Raw genomic sequence first — 16,922 nt, 5'->3', positions numbered from 1 at the left:
TGACTTATGACTTAAACAGAAAAAGTGGTACTTCATATCATATTTTCTAGGGAAAGTTGTGTTCGTAGCCAGCTATTTGAAAGTAATATGACAATCAAACTCTAATAAGCTGGAATATGAGATTTGACTGTCAAATGGAAAAATATTATCTTTCTCATGCACTCTTTACTAACTCCATGTTATGTTCCTAAATTACCCCTCCATGCCTCCATGTTAGTTGTAACCTTGTCCCTATATCAGCAGCACACCCTCCGTGTTATAGGAGAGACTGAAAATTTTAAAAACAGAAAAATTTGAATTTGAAACCTATGAAAAATCACCTGACCCGACAAATGGTTGTTATTTCCCTAATCTGAAACTTTTTTTCTCTCTAATTTGGGAACATTTCTCTCTCTCTCTTAGCTTCATCACCCATACAATCCTGAGACCCATCTAAAATTTCCCAAAAATTGTCTCATTTGAGAGAAAAAAAAACCATTAATCCACAACTCCAACTTGTGTGTTTCTCTCTTATCCACATAAAAGTGCAACAAAATGGAGCATTCCATCCTAAGAATGTCCAGTTAAAAGACGACTTCAAGAGGTGCATTTGTGATTGTGAATTTACTACAGCAGTGCGTACCTGAACGGAAAGTTGGAATCTAAAATATTGGCTTCGTCAACAAGATATCTCTTCCTGTCATTGAGTCGCATTTTGCCCTAACCCCAAATTGAAATTTGAAGGTAAATAATTTTTATTTATTGTTCTTTAGTTCCTTTGTTTAAAATAGAGCACAGCAACGATTTTCGAGTCGTTGGTAGACTTGAACTTTTGTATTGGGTTGTGGAAATCATATTATTCCCAAATAACCATAAGACCTACAAGTCGCATTGAATCTAGATGGAACTTACAACATATCCAGTTGCAAGTCGCATTGTTATTTTGGGGACTGTACCTTAGGTACCATCTTAACGGAGCTTAGGTAATACCTTAATTAAACTTGAGTATTACCTATTCGAAGCCTTGGAACTTCAATTGTGGACATTACTTACTTCATTTGTGACCCTTAGAGCATGTCATTATGTGATTATTTAGTGTGGTGAAATGGTTCACCTTTCTTATTTTGGGGACTATACCTTAGGCACTACCTTAATAGCCCTTAGGTACCACCTTAATCAACCTTATGTACTACCTTAACCGACCTTAGGTACTAACTTAGATAAAGTTAGGTACTACCTATCTAAAGCCTCAAAACTTCATTCGTGACCCTTAGAGCATACCATTATGTGATTATTTTGTGTAGTCAAGTGGTTCACCTTTGGTATTTTGAGGACTGTACCTTAGGTACTACCTTAATAGCCCTTAGGTACCACCTTAATAGCCCTTAGGTATTACCTTAACCGACCTTAGGTACTACATTAGTTAAAGTTGGGTACTACCTATCTGAATCCTCAGACCTTTATTTCTGATCCTTAGAGCATCCCATTATGTGATTATTTACTATGTTCAATTGGTTCATATTTGGTATTTTGGGGACTGTACCTTAGGTATTACCTTAATAGCCCTTAGATGCCACCTTAATCAACCTTAGGTACTACCTTAACCGACCTTAGGTACTACCTTAGTTAAAATTGGGTACTTGATCGCTCGGATTTCTATCGTTTATTGGATCAAAACAAAATTTATAACATAATTCACTATTCTATAGCAATTTGTACCCAATCAAAAAGTGGTTTTAGTACAAACTATTGTAGTATAGTGGTTTTTAGGTATCGTCCACAAGGATGGATTATTCTTGGTAATCAAGGCTTGAATGAGAGAAGAAGAAATGATTGAGATTAAGTGAAAATGATTTGACAATTCATGATTACAATTCAAAATGACAATGATTCCCAATTGAGAGGAAAATGAAATGTAAAATAGAAGAAAATTAATAGAAAATGAAATTCTTGGAGTTATGATTTTTTAGAAAACAATCTCTATGGTGAATAGATGTTAAGATCTAATTTTCATCAAGTTAGATTGAAAACCTAAATTTTCATTGAAACCGATTTTTTATTTAGTTTTAGATCTAGATATAATTTATCTTCAAATTAGGTCATCGAATCCAAGATATTAATTCAAATCATATATTCAATTCATCTTAAATTATCTTCCAATGATTCACACAATGCAACTATTCAATCTCATCAAATCTAGCATTAAGAATTTGATTAATCTACCTAGCTTGCATTGTAGTAATCATCTAAGACAATTTGAAGAGAAAAATCCCAAAATTTTCAATTAATCAATCAATTGGATCAAATTACCTTTGCGATTCACCATAGATCACCATAGATTTTGCCTCTAAATCTCTCCTCCTCCGAGAAAAACGAGATTTAGCCACTCATGCTTAGAGATTTGGTCTCACAAGACATGTTTGGCTAGTGAGAAAATGAGAGAAAATGAAGGAAAATAGAGAATTTTATAGAGAGAAAATCTAGAAAGTTCTACAATTAGAAAAATGTAAAAAAGTCTTCAAATGAGTAAATCAAGTTTCTATTTATAGGTCAAGGTCAAGTGGATACTTGGCATCATCTAAGAGGTCTTCCGGAGGCTTCTTCACCAAGAAATCTGGAAAAAATGCAATTTCGCACGATTGTGCGAAGTGGAAAATTGATCAGCACCATTTTCACCTTCCTGGAGCATTTCGCATGACTGTGTGAAATTTTCGCATGGTCATGCGAAATTAGTTTTCACTTTTTCCCTTTTAGTTGTAGCCAAATTCCCCTTTGATCCATTTCGCACAATTGTGCGAATTTTTCACATGTTCATGCGAAATTGAAAAACATAGTTTTTCAACTCTTTTTTGTCATTTCTTCCATTTCTTTCTCTTGATTCCACTTTAACCACCTCCAAATCAATTCCAAATCCTGGTCCAAACCAATTTCATTACTTCTTTCATTGTGCATTTGGATCATCATCAACTTTATTTGTTCTCTTCAATTTGATTCATCTCTTTTGTCACCAATTTATCAAAATCATACCTTGAAATGACTCCAAAACTTCATAAAAATTGTTAGTAACTCTTGCTAGGGCAAAAACATATTAATTGAGTGTTTTAAGCATAATTACTACCCAAAAGATATGACACTCATGAGAATTATTATCTAAAATGTGTGGTTTTTTATTAGTAATCAATACTACCTATCCGAAGCTTCAGACCTTCATTTGTGACCCTTAGAGCATGCCATTATGTTATTATTTAGCGTGTTCAATTGGTTCACTTTTGGTATTTTGGGGATTGTACCTTAGGTATTACCTTAATAGCCCATAAGTACCACTTTAATCAATCTTAGGTACTACCTTAACTAATCTTAAGTACTACCTTAGTTAAAGTTGGGTACTACCTATATGAAGCCTTAGAACTTGAATCCCACACATTACTTGTTATATTTTGAATTTTGTGGTTAATCATCACTATTATTATCCTAAAATATATATGGTATACATGTGTGAATTATATACCTTTTGTACTATCTTTTGCAATAGTCATTACTTGATTGATTATCAAAAAGTAACCAACAACAATTGTGTCATCAGATGATGAACATGCAAACATAGTATGTAGTGTTTGCAGGTGGCAGACATGGAGTGTACGATTCTTGGGTTTAATGTCAAAAGAATGTGCTCCTTTATAAAGGGAATGTTTACAAAGCATATACTTCTAGAGAGAAAGTTGTCCGAGTTTAGCTGTTTTATGCACCAAGATGGAATAGAAGTAATGAATGTTCATCAGCTGGCAAACCAAAGTCTGAACATGCATTTGATGATAAGCATTCCTTGCAAAATATTTCATATACATATGTAATCAGTTTCTTTGTTGGCTTCTTTATAGCATGTGTTTTGCTTATTGTAATATCTAGTTTAACATAGGTTGTGGAAATGTGTTATGAATATCAATGTCTAGTAATATATTTTCGTAGTGTTCATAGGTACTATGTGATTATTATTATCAACTTTGTTAAACTAAAAATGATGACTCAAACATTTGGCACATAAGACAATTTGTTTGTTAAAACTCACAACATAAGACAATTTGAGATTTTTTAACACATCATAAGCTTAGGAATAAATTTTAGTTGAGATGTAAAGTTAAAAACTGTATCTAGGGAAATTAAATTTTAGCATATTTCAAATTTAAATTAAAGCTAATATGTACAAATTTTTTCAATATAAGTAAAAATAAATTTCTAATTATTTAAATTATGTTTGTTTTTTTATATAAATTATATTTGGATAATGCAAAAATAATGTAATTAAAAAATATTAAAACAAAGAAGAAGGGCAAAGAAATTTTCCTCATCTATAATTTAATCATGGACGATAAAATTATAGGAATTCTTTTTTCTTTATTATTTTTCAAAACCTTAAAAAAAAAAAAAAAAAAAAAAACCCTTTATTGGGAACTTAAATAATGAAAAAACAATTTCATTGACTTATTTTCCCTAAAAGAAACCATACATTTATACAATACACAAATCCTCCTATCATTCTTTATCTTCTAAAAAAATTATTAAATATATTTTCTAAGTAAAAATACTATTTTCTATTTTAAATAATAAGAACTATTATTTAAACAATTTGCATACAAATCCTAAGTTTTCTTTCTTAAAATAAGGAAAGTGGCTTATGTTTTGTTCCTTATGATTCTAATGTGTCATTTGTCTTGGGTGCATTTGGTTTGTGAGAAAAGTACAGTGGGTTTGGTTGTCATTTCCATTTCACATTTCAACATTCCAAGCATTGTCTGAGGCATCTCCTCCTACATTCCAGACATTCTCCAAAAAATCTTCTTGTACACCCTGTATTATTCCTGTTCTCAGAAAGTTGTTATCTTTGTTTGATCATCCATGATAATGTCCAAATAAGAGAAAATTAAATTTTCCAATATATTTTTTTAGGACAATGGGAATAAAATAAAATAAAAAAACATTTATTTTCTTTCCTCAATTTTTTTTAACCTTTCTCCATAGGAACCATACTAACATTCATCTAAAAAAACTACAAAAAACATAATAGAGTCATCTTCTCCTGAAGAAAGAAAACATAAAAAGGATACAGAACAACCAAAAAGGTCTTCATTCAGGCTTCTCATCCCACCTGCTCTTGTTGTGTGTATCCATCTCACGTATCACTTTTTTCAATTGCATCATTGTAGCTAGTATGAGTTGCTTGGTACAAATATCATTAGGCTCATTATCATTGATCCACCTACAAAAACTCATGCGTTTTTGCATTAGAAGACTATCTATTAGTGTTGAGGAGTTGATCAAGTGTGGAAGAGAGTGAAGCGGGTTTTGGTCCAAACCGATGTCTCTCTCATTGGTTCTTTCTTCTTCAGCTGGTGGATTACAGTCTTCATTTCCTGCAAAACAAGTGCTCATACTACAATAAAAAATTATGGTCATGAGGTTGTTTGAACTTTGGATGCACTTTTTTCGGTTTTGTTTCAAGGAAATGCATTTTTGTTAAAGATGTTAACTTTTGTTATTTGGTTGAGTACAAGAAAATTGAAAACAAAGATCTTAACATTCTTGTCAAAGATGCAAACCAATAAAGATTACAAGGGTTACATCAACTGCAAATAAAATTTAACACAATTACTTGAAAAGATAAGCATATAGTCCAAATTACCTATTTCATTAGTTTGTGATGATGCATCTTCAACTCCAGTCGAGGGCATAGCAGCAAATGACATGTCATTATCATCTCATGCATTGCCTTATGATGAATCACCCTTCAAAAGTGAATCATTCAAACAAAAAGTAAATGTTAAGATGGGTTTCTATTTTACCAATATTTCCATATCAGCCTATGGAAACCAAAAAAACCCCTAAATAATCACATAATGGGATGTTCTAAGGGTCACAAATGAAGGTCTGAAGCTTCGGATAGGTAGTACCCAACTTTAACTAAAATAGTACCTAAGGTCGGTTAAGGTAGTACCTAAGGTTGATTAAGGTGGTACTTAAAGGCTATTAAGGTAGTACCTAAGGTACAGTCCCCAAAATACCAAAGGTGAACCACTTGACCACACAAAATAATCACATAATGGCATGCTCTAAGGGTCACGAATGAAGTTCCGAGGCTTCAGATAGGTAGTACCCAACTTTAACTAAGGTAGTACATAAGGTCGATTAAGGTAGTACCTAAGGTTGATTAAGGTGGTACCTAAGGGCTATTAAGGTAGTACTTAAGGTACAGTCCCCAAAATAACAAAGGTGAACCAATTGAGCATACTAATTAATCACATAATGGCATGCTCTATAGGTCACAAATAAAGTAAGAAATGTCCACAATTGAAGTTCCGAGGCTTCGGACAAGTAGTACCCAAGTTTAACTAAGGTAGTACCTAATCTCCATTAAGGTAGTACCTAAGGTACAATCTCCAAAATAAGAAAGGTGAACCATTTCATCACACTAAATAATCACATAATGGCATGCTCTAAGAGTCACAAATGAAGTAAGTAATGTCCAAAATTGAAGTTCCAAGGCTTCGAACGAGTACTACCCAAGTTTAACTAAGATACTACCTAAGCTCCGTTAAAGTAGTACCTAAAGTACAATCCCTAAAATAATAATGCGATTTGCAACCGGATATGTTGTGAGTTCCATCTGGATTCAATGCAACTTGTATGTCATATGGTTATTTTGGGAATAATATGATTTCCACAACCCAACACAAAAGTTCAAGTCCACCAACGACTCCAAAATCGTTGATGTGCTCCATTTCAAACAAAGGAACTAAAGAACAATAAATAAAAATTATTTACCTTCCAATTTCAATTTAGGGTTAGGGCAAAATGTGACTCAATGATAGTAAGAGATATCTTGTTGACGAAGCCAATATTTTGGATTCCAACTTTCCGTTCGAGTATGCGCTGCTGTAGTAAACTCACAATCACATATGCGCCTCTTGAAGTCGTCTTTTAACCACACATTCTTAGGATGGAATGCTCCATTTCGTTGCACTTTTATGTGGACAATAAAAAAACATGCAAGTTGGAGTTTTGGATTATTGCTTTTTTTTTCTCTTAAATGAGACAATATTTGGGAAATTTTAGATAGGTCTCGAGATTGTGTGGGTGATGAAACCAAGAGGGAGAGAAAGAGAGAGAGAGAAATGTTCCCAAATCAGAGAGAAGAAAGGTTTCAAATTAGGGAAATAACAGCCGGTTGTCAAATCAAGTGATTTTTCATAGGTTTCAAATTCAGATTTTTCTGTTTTTTAAATTTTCAGTCTCTCTTGTGACATAGAGGGCTTGTTGCTGATATGGAGATAAAGTTGCAACTAACATGGAGGCACGGAGGGGCAATCTAAGAACATAAAATGGAGTCAGCAAAGAGTGCACAAAAAAGATAATATTTTCCCCTTTGATAGTCAAATCTCATATTCTAGCTGATTGGAGTTTGATTGTCATGTTACTTGCAAACACAACTTTCTCTATTTTCTAGGAACCAGCCCCATGTGGAGCAACACTCTAGTACTTCATCCACACCATGTGGGCCCTCGCCACAACCACTTTCTACTGTGCATTAATTCCATTCCCTTTTATGGAACCTTAGAGATATTTTGTGTTGACTCAACAATATGAGTTGCGGAGACTTCCTTTAAAACCCTTGGGTTCCTCCTACAAACCATTATTCAGAGCTGCAGAGACTTTCTTTGATTAATTCCTTTCTACTTACAAACAAAGAATCATGGCTGGTTTTGTTGGGGAAGCTGTTTTGTCTGGTCTCATCCAGAAACTGATTGACATGGTCACCTCCCCTGAGCTCTGGAATTTCGCTAGCGAAGAGCACGTCCATTCTGAGCTTAACAAGTGGAAGAAAATTTTGACGAAGATCTATGTAGTCCTCCATGACGCAGAGGAGAAGCATATGACGGACCCCCTGGTGAAGATGTGGCTTGACGAGCTCGGAGACTTGGCTTATGATGTGGAGGACATCTTGGACAGCTTCGCCACTGAAGCTTTGCGACGCAATTTGATGGCGGAAACCCTTCCTTCTGGCACTCAACCTAGCACAAGTAAGTTACGGAGCCTCATCCCTTCTTGTTGTACTAGTTTCACTCCAAATTCTATTAAGTTTAATGCGGAGATGTGGTCCAAATTCAAGAAGATCACCGCCGGGTTACAAGAAATTTCTGCACAAAAAAATGATCTCCATTTAACAGAGAATATTGCTGGGAAGAGGTCTACCAAAACAAGGGAAATACTTCCCACCACTTCTTTAGTGGATGAGTCCCGTGTTTATGGTAGGGAAACGGATAAAGCAGCCATAGCCAACTTGTTACTCAGGGATGATTCATGTACTGATGAAGTCTGCGTGATTCCTGTTGTCGGTATGGCTGGTATTGGCAAAACTACTCTCGCCCAACTTGCATTCAACGATGATGAAGTAAAAGCTCATTTTGATTTGAGAGTTTGGGTCTATGTTTCTGATGATTATGATGTCTTGAAGATCACGAAAACAATTCTACAATCAGTTTCTCCGAATACTCAGGATGTTAATGATCTTAATTTGCTTCAGATGGCATTAAGGGAGAACCTTTCCGGGAAGAAATTTCTTCTTATCCTAGACGATGTATGGAATGAGAACCATGATTCATGGGAGTTTTTGTGCATGCCAATGAGATCAGGGACACCGGGTAGTAAGCTTATTGTCACAACTCGCAATGAAGGTGTTGTATCAATCACTCGAACTCTCCCAGCTTATCGTCTTCAGGAGTTATCATACGAAGATTGTTTATCTGTATTCACTCAACAAGCATTAGGGAAAAGTAACTTTGATGTTCATTCGCACTTGAAAGAAGTTGGTGAGGAAATAGTGAGAAAGTGCAAGGGTTTGCCTTTGACAGCAAAGGCCCTTGGTGGCATGTTGCGCAACCAAGTAAGTCATGATGTGTGGGAAAATATTTTAACAAGTAAGATATGGGATCTACCCAAAGACAAATGCCGCATTATTCCTGCTCTCAAGTTAAGCTACCATCATCTCCCTTCTCATTTGAAGCAGTGTTTTGCCTATTGTTCAATATTTCCGAAAGGCTATGAATTCGACAAGGATGAGTTAATCCAATTATGGATGGCCGAGGGTTTTCTTCAACAAACAAAGGAAAATACCCGGCTGGAAGACTTGGGTTCTAAATACTTCTATGATTTATTGTCAAGGTCATTTTTTCAACAATCTAATCACAATTCATCTCAATTTGTGATGCATGACCTAATCAATGATCTAGCTAAATATATAGCAGGAGAAACATGCTTTAATTTGGAGGGTATATTAGTGAATAACAAACAATCCACCACTTTTAAAAAGGCTCGTCATTTATCTTTCAATAGTCAAGAGTATGAGATGCCTGAAAGATTCAAAGTCTTTCATAAGATGAAGTGTTTGCGAACACTGGTTGCATTGCCACTGAATGCCTTTTCTAGATATCACTTCATATCAAATAAGGTAATAAATAACTTTATACAGCAATTTAAATGTTTACGTGAATTATCTTTAAGTGGCTATTACATAAGTGGAGAGCTACCACATTCAATTGGTGATTTGAGACATCTACGTTATCTCAATTTGTCCAACTCTTCAATAAAAATGTTACCTGACTCCGTGGGTCATCTTTACAATCTACAGACATTAATATTATCCGATTGTTGGAGACTCACTAAGTTGCCTCTTGTGATTGGAGGCTTAATCAACCTTCGACATATTGATATTTCTGGTACTAGTCAACTACAGGAGATACCTTCCATCAGCAAACTCACAAATTTGCAAACATTATCTAAATACATTGTGGGAGAAAGTGATAGTTTGAGAATAAGAGAATTGAAGAACTTGCAGGACCTTCGAGGGAAGCTTTCCATTTCTGGGTTGCATAATGTGGTGGATACTGGAGATGCAATGCATGCTAATTTAGAAGAAAAGCACTACATTGAAGAGTTGACAATGGAATGGGGCGGTGATTTTGGTAATTCACGAAAAAGAATGAATGAGATGATTGTTTTAGAGGGGCTACGACCACCTAGAAACTTGAAAAGGCTCACAGTGGCATTTTATGGTGGATCAACATTTTCAGGTTGGATAAGGGACCCCTCATTCCCATCAATGACACAATTAATTCTAAAGAATTGCAGGAGATGCACCTCGTTACCATCTCTCGGCAAATTATCCTTACTCAAGACCTTGCATATTGAAGGGATGAGTGATATTAGAACCATAGATGTGGAATTCTATGGAGGGATTGCCCAGCCTTTTCCATCCCTGGAGTTTCTAAAGTTTGAGAATATGCCGAAATGGGAAGACTGGTTTTTTCCTAATGCAGTTGAAGGAGTTGAATTATTTCCACGCCTAAGAGACCTTACCATAAGGAAATGCTCAAAGTTAGTTAGACAGTTGCCTGATTGCCTGCCATCCTTGGTGAAACTTGACATCTCTAAATGTCGAAATCTGGCAGTGTCTTTCTCAAGATTTGCATCTCTAGGTGAACTAAATATAGAAGAATGCAAGGATATGGTGTTGAGAAGTGGGGTGGTTGCAGATAATGGTGATCAGCTGACATCTAGGTGGGTTTGCAGTGGTCTTGAAAGCGCAGTGATTGGCCGCTGTGACTGGCTTGTATCATTGGATGACCAAAGACTGCCTTGCAATCTGAAAATGTTGAAGATATGCGTCAACCTGAAGAGCCTGCAAAATGGATTGCAGAATCTCACTTGTCTTGAAGAGCTGGAAATGATGGGATGCCTAGCAGTGGAGTCATTCCCAGAGACAGGTTTGCCGCCCATGCTCAGACGTCTTGTGCTGCAGAAATGCAGGAGCCTGAGGTCGCTGCCCCATAACTACAGCTCATGTCCCCTTGAATCCTTGGAGATTAGGTGTTGTCCATCTCTCATCTGCTTTCCACATGGTAGGTTACCCTCCACCCTCAAGCAACTGATGGTTGCAGATTGTATACGGCTAAAGTATCTACCAGATGGAATGATGCACCGCAATTCCATACACAGCAACAACGATTGTTGTCTTCAAATACTGAGGATACATGATTGCAAGTCTCTCAAGTTCTTCCCAAGAGGGGAGTTACCCCCCACCCTTGAGCGGCTTGAGATTCGGCATTGCTCCAACTTGGAGCCAGTATCAGAGAAAATGTGGCCCAATAATACAGCTCTTGAGTATTTGGAGTTGAGGGGTTATCCCAATCTGAAAATCCTACCAGAATGCCTTCACAGAAAGAGGGTTTCCAGAAAGAGGGTTTTCGGCCCCCAACCTCAGAGAGCTCCGTATTTGGAGATGTGAGAATCTCGAGTGCTTGCCGCGTCAAATGAAGAGCCTCACATCTCTTCAGGTTTTCAACATGGAGAATTCTCCGGGAGTGAAGTCCTTCCCAGAAGAGGGTTTGGCCCCCAACCTAAAATTTCTTTCAATTATAAATTGCAAGAATCTGAAGACGCCCATATCTGAGTGGGGCCTCCACACCCTCACCTCTCTTTCAACATTGAAGATTTGGGAAATGTTTCCAGGCAAGGCTTCCCTTTGGGACAATAAGTGCCTTTTTCCTACATCTCTCACAAACCTCCATATCAACCATATGGAATCCCTGACCTCCCTGGAACTCAAAAACATCATCTCCCTTCAACATCTATATATTGGGTGCTGCCCTAGGCTCCACTCCTTAAGACTCTGGACAACAACACTTGCAAGTCTTGAAATCATCGGCTGTCCTCTTCTTCAAGAAACGAAATTTCCCTCCATTGCCCACATCCCCAAATTCAAAATTGATGGCAGAGTAAAGTATTCTACGGGTGGTGGAAAAAGAATGGAAACAGAAAGCCATTCAACCCTATCCTTGCATTGTTCATTCAGGTACAACCTGGTTTTCACTTCTCTTTGTTTATCTTTTTCCTTTTTCTTTTTGAAGTTTTTTATTTTCATATTTTTAATATTATTGTCTTAGAAGTATATTTAATGGACTTAGACATGGATACCCAGATGTGAATTTCCATTCAAATGTTAGGATTTTTTAGTTGTGGAACAAAAATGTATTTTGAAACTTGAAACATTTCTTTTAACCAAGGAAAAGAATCATATTCATTCTTAAACTTCTCGAGGAGAAGATGAAAGAAGTAAACATATGTTGGTAGTCAGTGAATCTTAAGCTAACCATGGCAACAAAGGGCTAAAAAGCTGGTGTTGAATGAAAGAATGAGGAATGTTGCATTGCTTATCCAAATAGCTTCATGGTATAACATTTCTAATTTTATAAATATTTACATTGTTTCTTACTCCAATTTCTATCTGAACTTACTCCTTCAACCACTTGGAGTGTAATTATAAAGCAACTATGTACAAACTATCTGAAAAGAGCTCTTGTTTATATATGTATGAGGTTCTCTCTGTTTTTTCCATGCTAATTGGACTGCCAATTTTCATTGCACATTTACAGGGATCCAGCTTAATAAGGATATGGCAAGTATTGACAGGGTGAACAAAGAAAAAAGAAGAGAGAGAGATGAGACATGATCCATTCTCTTGATGTATAGGTGACTTTGGCTTGGCTGCAGGTATTAATTGGGGGCTTTCTATTAAATTTCTGATTCCCCTTTTTGTTCTCGGCCTCAGTTCTGGGTGAGCATAGTTACTTCTACCTTTCTATTAATTCTAATGTAATTTTGTCTTTCTATAAATAACACATACTTCCAGCAGCCTCTTGCCCCGCCTAATTGGTATATTACTTATATGTTTCAGATGAAGGAAACCTCGATAACATTCTATTCCACCTTTATCAGCATCATGGCCTCCAAATTGGTCTATTCTTATGTGTTTCCAATTCTTCTTATATGCAATATGATGGATTGTTCTTCCTAAGGATTCTTCTTTCCCTAGTAAAGAAATGAATGCAAACAAATGGGTATGTCTGCCTCTTTAGGATACCTGGCTTCCAATTTCATTGATCCAATATCGATTCCTCTTTTAGATAATAATAGAAATTTCTTCTCAATTTGTAGGAAGGAAAAAAAAAAAGAAATGGTGAATATTATTAGATGCAAAACTTCCTAATCATTAACTGCTGCCTATTCACTTGCTGGTATGTTCTTCATTTCTTGCTGCAATCATGGCTTGGTATTTCTTCTTAAATTTTTTGTTTTCCATGTTGCTCTTGTCCATAATCCTCCATTACAAGGATACATTATTTTCAAGATTAAAGATCCTTGGGAATTCTATCATCTTTTGCAGTATTGTGGACTGTGGTCACTTCAGCCCAGAAATGCTATTTCATGGCTGACTCTGGTAAGACTTCTTTTATTTTTAAAGTTTCCCTATAGAGTTTGTCATTTTTAAGCACACAAGCATATATAATGCCTTAAATATGGTTCTTTATAAATGTGCATTACATTTATGAATCTTTGAAACTGGCATGGCATTATGCAGTGTTTGATGTTTATTAATGATAAGGTTATAATACGATATGTCGAGATCATTTGCTTGCTCTGGTTCCAAAGGTTCTTGGAAGTTGGTTGTAGTGTTTAGCCATCTTTCTTTTTATCCAAAACATGTTTTTAGTAAGGCCAGCAACCTAAAGAAGTGGCTTTTTCGTTTTTGCAAATTTTAATTCAAGTCATAGATTTGGTTAGTTCAAATGGGGTTGTTGCTTCAACCTAGTATCACCTTGCATCATGGACTGCAGGAATATCGAGCCCTGTCCAAGTGGGCATGCATAAACTCTCCTCTCTTCAAAATTTCATCACTGTTACAGAGTATGTGTGTGCTTCCTCTAAATATAATCTATAAGATATCCCACATCAGATAAGAGAAAAACTTCTTGACAGTTGGCACTATGTATAAGTTTCTCTTAACAATGTAGACATGTTTTAAAGCCAAGAAGACCCCTTGGGTACAAAGCAGACAATATCTACATGGTTGTAAGCAGGACATTATAAATTGTGAGGTACCCCTCTATTGAGTCACCCAAAGGTCCAAAGGGCCAAAGAGAACAATATCCACATGGCTGGTGTCATTACAATCTATTCATAGATTTCATCAATTAATAGACCACTGAATTAGGATTTCCATCCATGTGGCTCCACAGCCTTAACCCTCTTGGAGTACTAGGAGCCATCTAAACTTGGGTGTATTTTGCCAAAGGAAGGGCTGTTGATGGCCACGCTTCCAAATATAGAAATCAGTCCAAGATAGTTCACATCCCTACATAGAGACTGCTTTTCACAAATGAATAAACTCATTGAATCTTATTTCCATATATATCACAAAAATGGAAGCAAAGTCCATCTCATTCATAAAAGACAATTGTTATGAACTTGATACAATTTTCTACTTTTGACAGTATTGAAATACAAGTTTGTACTTTGTTACCATTGAAATTCTAGTTTCTACTTTTGATACCATTGAAATTCTCTGGCCATGTTTGCTAAAGGAAAGGGCTGTTGCCCGGAACACTCTCAATGCTTAAAATCAAGAAATTTCCTATTTTAAAAACCAGTGGTAAGAGCGTGTGGGGAGGTGACATCTTTGTAGCAGAGCGGGTTTTGATTAGAATGCCTCCTCGGTGGTCTTGAATGTATAGGGATCTGGCAGTGCCATGGACTTGCACCCTTGGAGGAACAAGGGCAGCCTTGCAATCTTAAATATTTGAAATTAGAAAATTGTGCTAACTAGGAAAAGAAGAGGACTCTGCAGTTTGGCCTCCAACCCTGCAGCACTTTCTATCAGAGATTGTGTGCTAACCAGGACAGGCTCACTTACTTCTCTTTCATCATTGTATATTTCTAGCCTATGTCCAGGTCTGGCTTCTCTATCAGATGATGGCTGTCTTTTTCCTACAACTCTTAAGCAAACTTTTGATTAGTAAACTGGATTCCATGGCCTCTCTGGCTTTCAAAAACCTCCCTTCTCTTGAAAGTATATCCATCTATAGGTACCCTAAGCTCCAGTCCAAAGGGCTTCCTGAAACACTTCCAAGACTTGAGATAAGCGACTGATAACAATGTTCCAGATGAATTCCAGGTTTTCTTCATGAAAAAAAAAAAAAAGGAAACTCAATCAGGTGTGGTATGGCTATTTGGAACTCAATCCCAGTTCCAGTTTGTCCTCTCATGAATAGATGGCTTTAGCAGCTGTTACTAATTGGCATTTTCTCTTTAACTCATTGGCCTCAGTTCCACACAAGCATGGTTAGTTCTACTGTTCTATTGAAATTTGCTTATGATTTTATGTTCTTAATAAATAGAACAAACATAAAGCTAAAACTGTGTTTAGACTCTTTTCACATGCTTAACTGACCTGTTCTTCTTTATTTCAGATCAAGACATCCCACATCCATTGCCTGCCATTAGATATTCATCATATGGGCTGCTTGAAATGAAGGCAATGATATCTCTTCCCCTTTTTTCAGTAAGGTAAGCCTTGCCCATTCACAATGTGCAGCTCCTGTTTTCATTGCCCCAATACTGAGTTCATTTTCAGATTAAGAGTGGAAGTTTCTTCTCTACATTTAGGAAAGAAAGAATAAAAAGAAGATGCAGGTGAAACCCAAAATTTCCAAAAATCAAGAAACATATTTGCATGTCGATATGTTCTTGACCTCAACAATTCATGATTATCTGTTTTCTAAACACTTTTTGGGTAAGCCGGATAAGTTACTGCCTCATTTTTTAAATTTAGTGCTTCATTTTTAGAATTTCTTCTCTCAGGTAAGAAGAAAAGAATGATGAAGGTGGTGAATGCTTATTAGGCCTTTCTTTTCTGCAATTATAAAAGTGATCAAAAAGATTGAAGATTGGCAAGCATGAATATGTTACTTTGAGTTATCAACATGTTTTTTTTTCTTTTTTTTTTGGAAATGTTTCATGTTTTCAACATGTTTTTAATCAATTTTCATTTCTTCCATTCTCAGAAAAAAAAAATAAGAGCATTCTCATCTCTGCTGCCAAATAGACCCTTATACAAGTTTAGCATTCAGCATCACTCATCTAAGATTTCACTCTTCCTTTTCTTCTTTTTGTGTTTGAAATCAGCTGGAAAATAAAAATGTCAGAAAGTATAGAGGTGGCCAAGGCATTGCTGCATACACTTGAAAGAGACCTGTTCCTCAAGGTCTCTCTCTCAAACCAGCTCTTTCTCACATAGCAGTAGACTTATGAAGGAAGTAGATGATTGCTAGTGCTGACATGGTGGTTTGGTTTGTATGTAAAAATAAACAGGTCCATGATGCTGGTCAGCCCTGAGCTGCGCTAGAGCTGTTGAAGAAGTGGACTGAAGACAAACTTCCTCAAAAACCCATGCACTGCTGAATCAAAAAAGGCAGAAAAATGGGCTGCTCAAATGTTATTGCCTCTGTTGTGTTGAAGCCTATATCTTGTTTTATATTACACACAGTTGAATAATTTGTCCATGCTGAACATTGCATGCAGCCCTTGAATTCTCAGTATGCTTGTAAATATTTGCCCACAGCCCACAACTACAAACTCTGGACTCAACAGCTGATGAGGTAACCAAAATTTCTTTTGGGAATAAGAATGTATGCAGCTTGTGTATATCATTCCTCTTTCTTGTTATCTTATTGTTTGCTGTACTTGTGGACTTATTCCTTTGACTTGGATTTGAAGTTTAATAAAAGTGTACCACTCTTTCACTGTCATTGCTGCTACAAGCCTATTACTTTCTTCTTGTTTCTTTCTTCCTTCTCTGTATTTTACTTTTGGACTTGCAAAATACATCTGAATCCTCTGTTTCAATTAGATCATTGGTTTAAGTTTTACTTCAATATTATAATATTAAAAAACTGAAAGATATTTCATCTTTTTTATCATTGGTATTGACATATTAAAGGATTTTGATAACATATGAATATATTAATATTTCTAATTTTATTAAATGGCATAATCAT

General features: G+C 36.0%; 1 protein-coding gene across 2 annotated transcripts; it reads left to right on the top strand.

Moving 5' to 3' along the window:
- The first annotated feature begins 7,533 nt into the window (after positions 1-7,533).
- On the top strand, positions 7,534-16,673 carry LOC100853979 (putative disease resistance RPP13-like protein 1). 2 transcript variants are annotated; one of them, XM_019224431.2, is made up of 8 exons: positions 7,534-11,881; positions 12,462-12,579; positions 12,764-12,926; positions 13,024-13,103; positions 13,253-13,306; positions 15,336-15,432; positions 16,051-16,129; positions 16,237-16,673. In XM_019224431.2, the coding sequence occupies exon 1, from the start codon at positions 7,724-7,726 to the stop codon at positions 11,312-11,314; it is 3,591 nt and encodes a 1,196-aa protein (XP_019079976.1). In that variant the 5' UTR covers positions 7,534-7,723; the 3' UTR covers positions 11,315-11,881; positions 12,462-12,579; positions 12,764-12,926; positions 13,024-13,103; positions 13,253-13,306; positions 15,336-15,432; positions 16,051-16,129; positions 16,237-16,673. The 2 variants fall into 2 exon arrangements, with proteins under 2 accessions (XP_019079976.1, XP_019079975.1); XM_019224430.2 differs by having other exon boundaries at positions 12,462-12,643.
- The last annotated feature ends 249 nt before the right edge of the window (positions 16,674-16,922 follow it).

The sequence above is a fragment of the Vitis vinifera genome, chromosome 13 (genome assembly GCF_030704535.1).
Source record: "Vitis vinifera cultivar Pinot Noir 40024 chromosome 13, ASM3070453v1".
Taxonomy (NCBI): Eukaryota; Viridiplantae; Streptophyta; class Magnoliopsida; order Vitales; family Vitaceae; genus Vitis; species Vitis vinifera.
The sequence above is the reverse complement of the archived record's forward strand: the minus strand, read 5'-3'. Positions and strand labels throughout refer to the sequence as shown.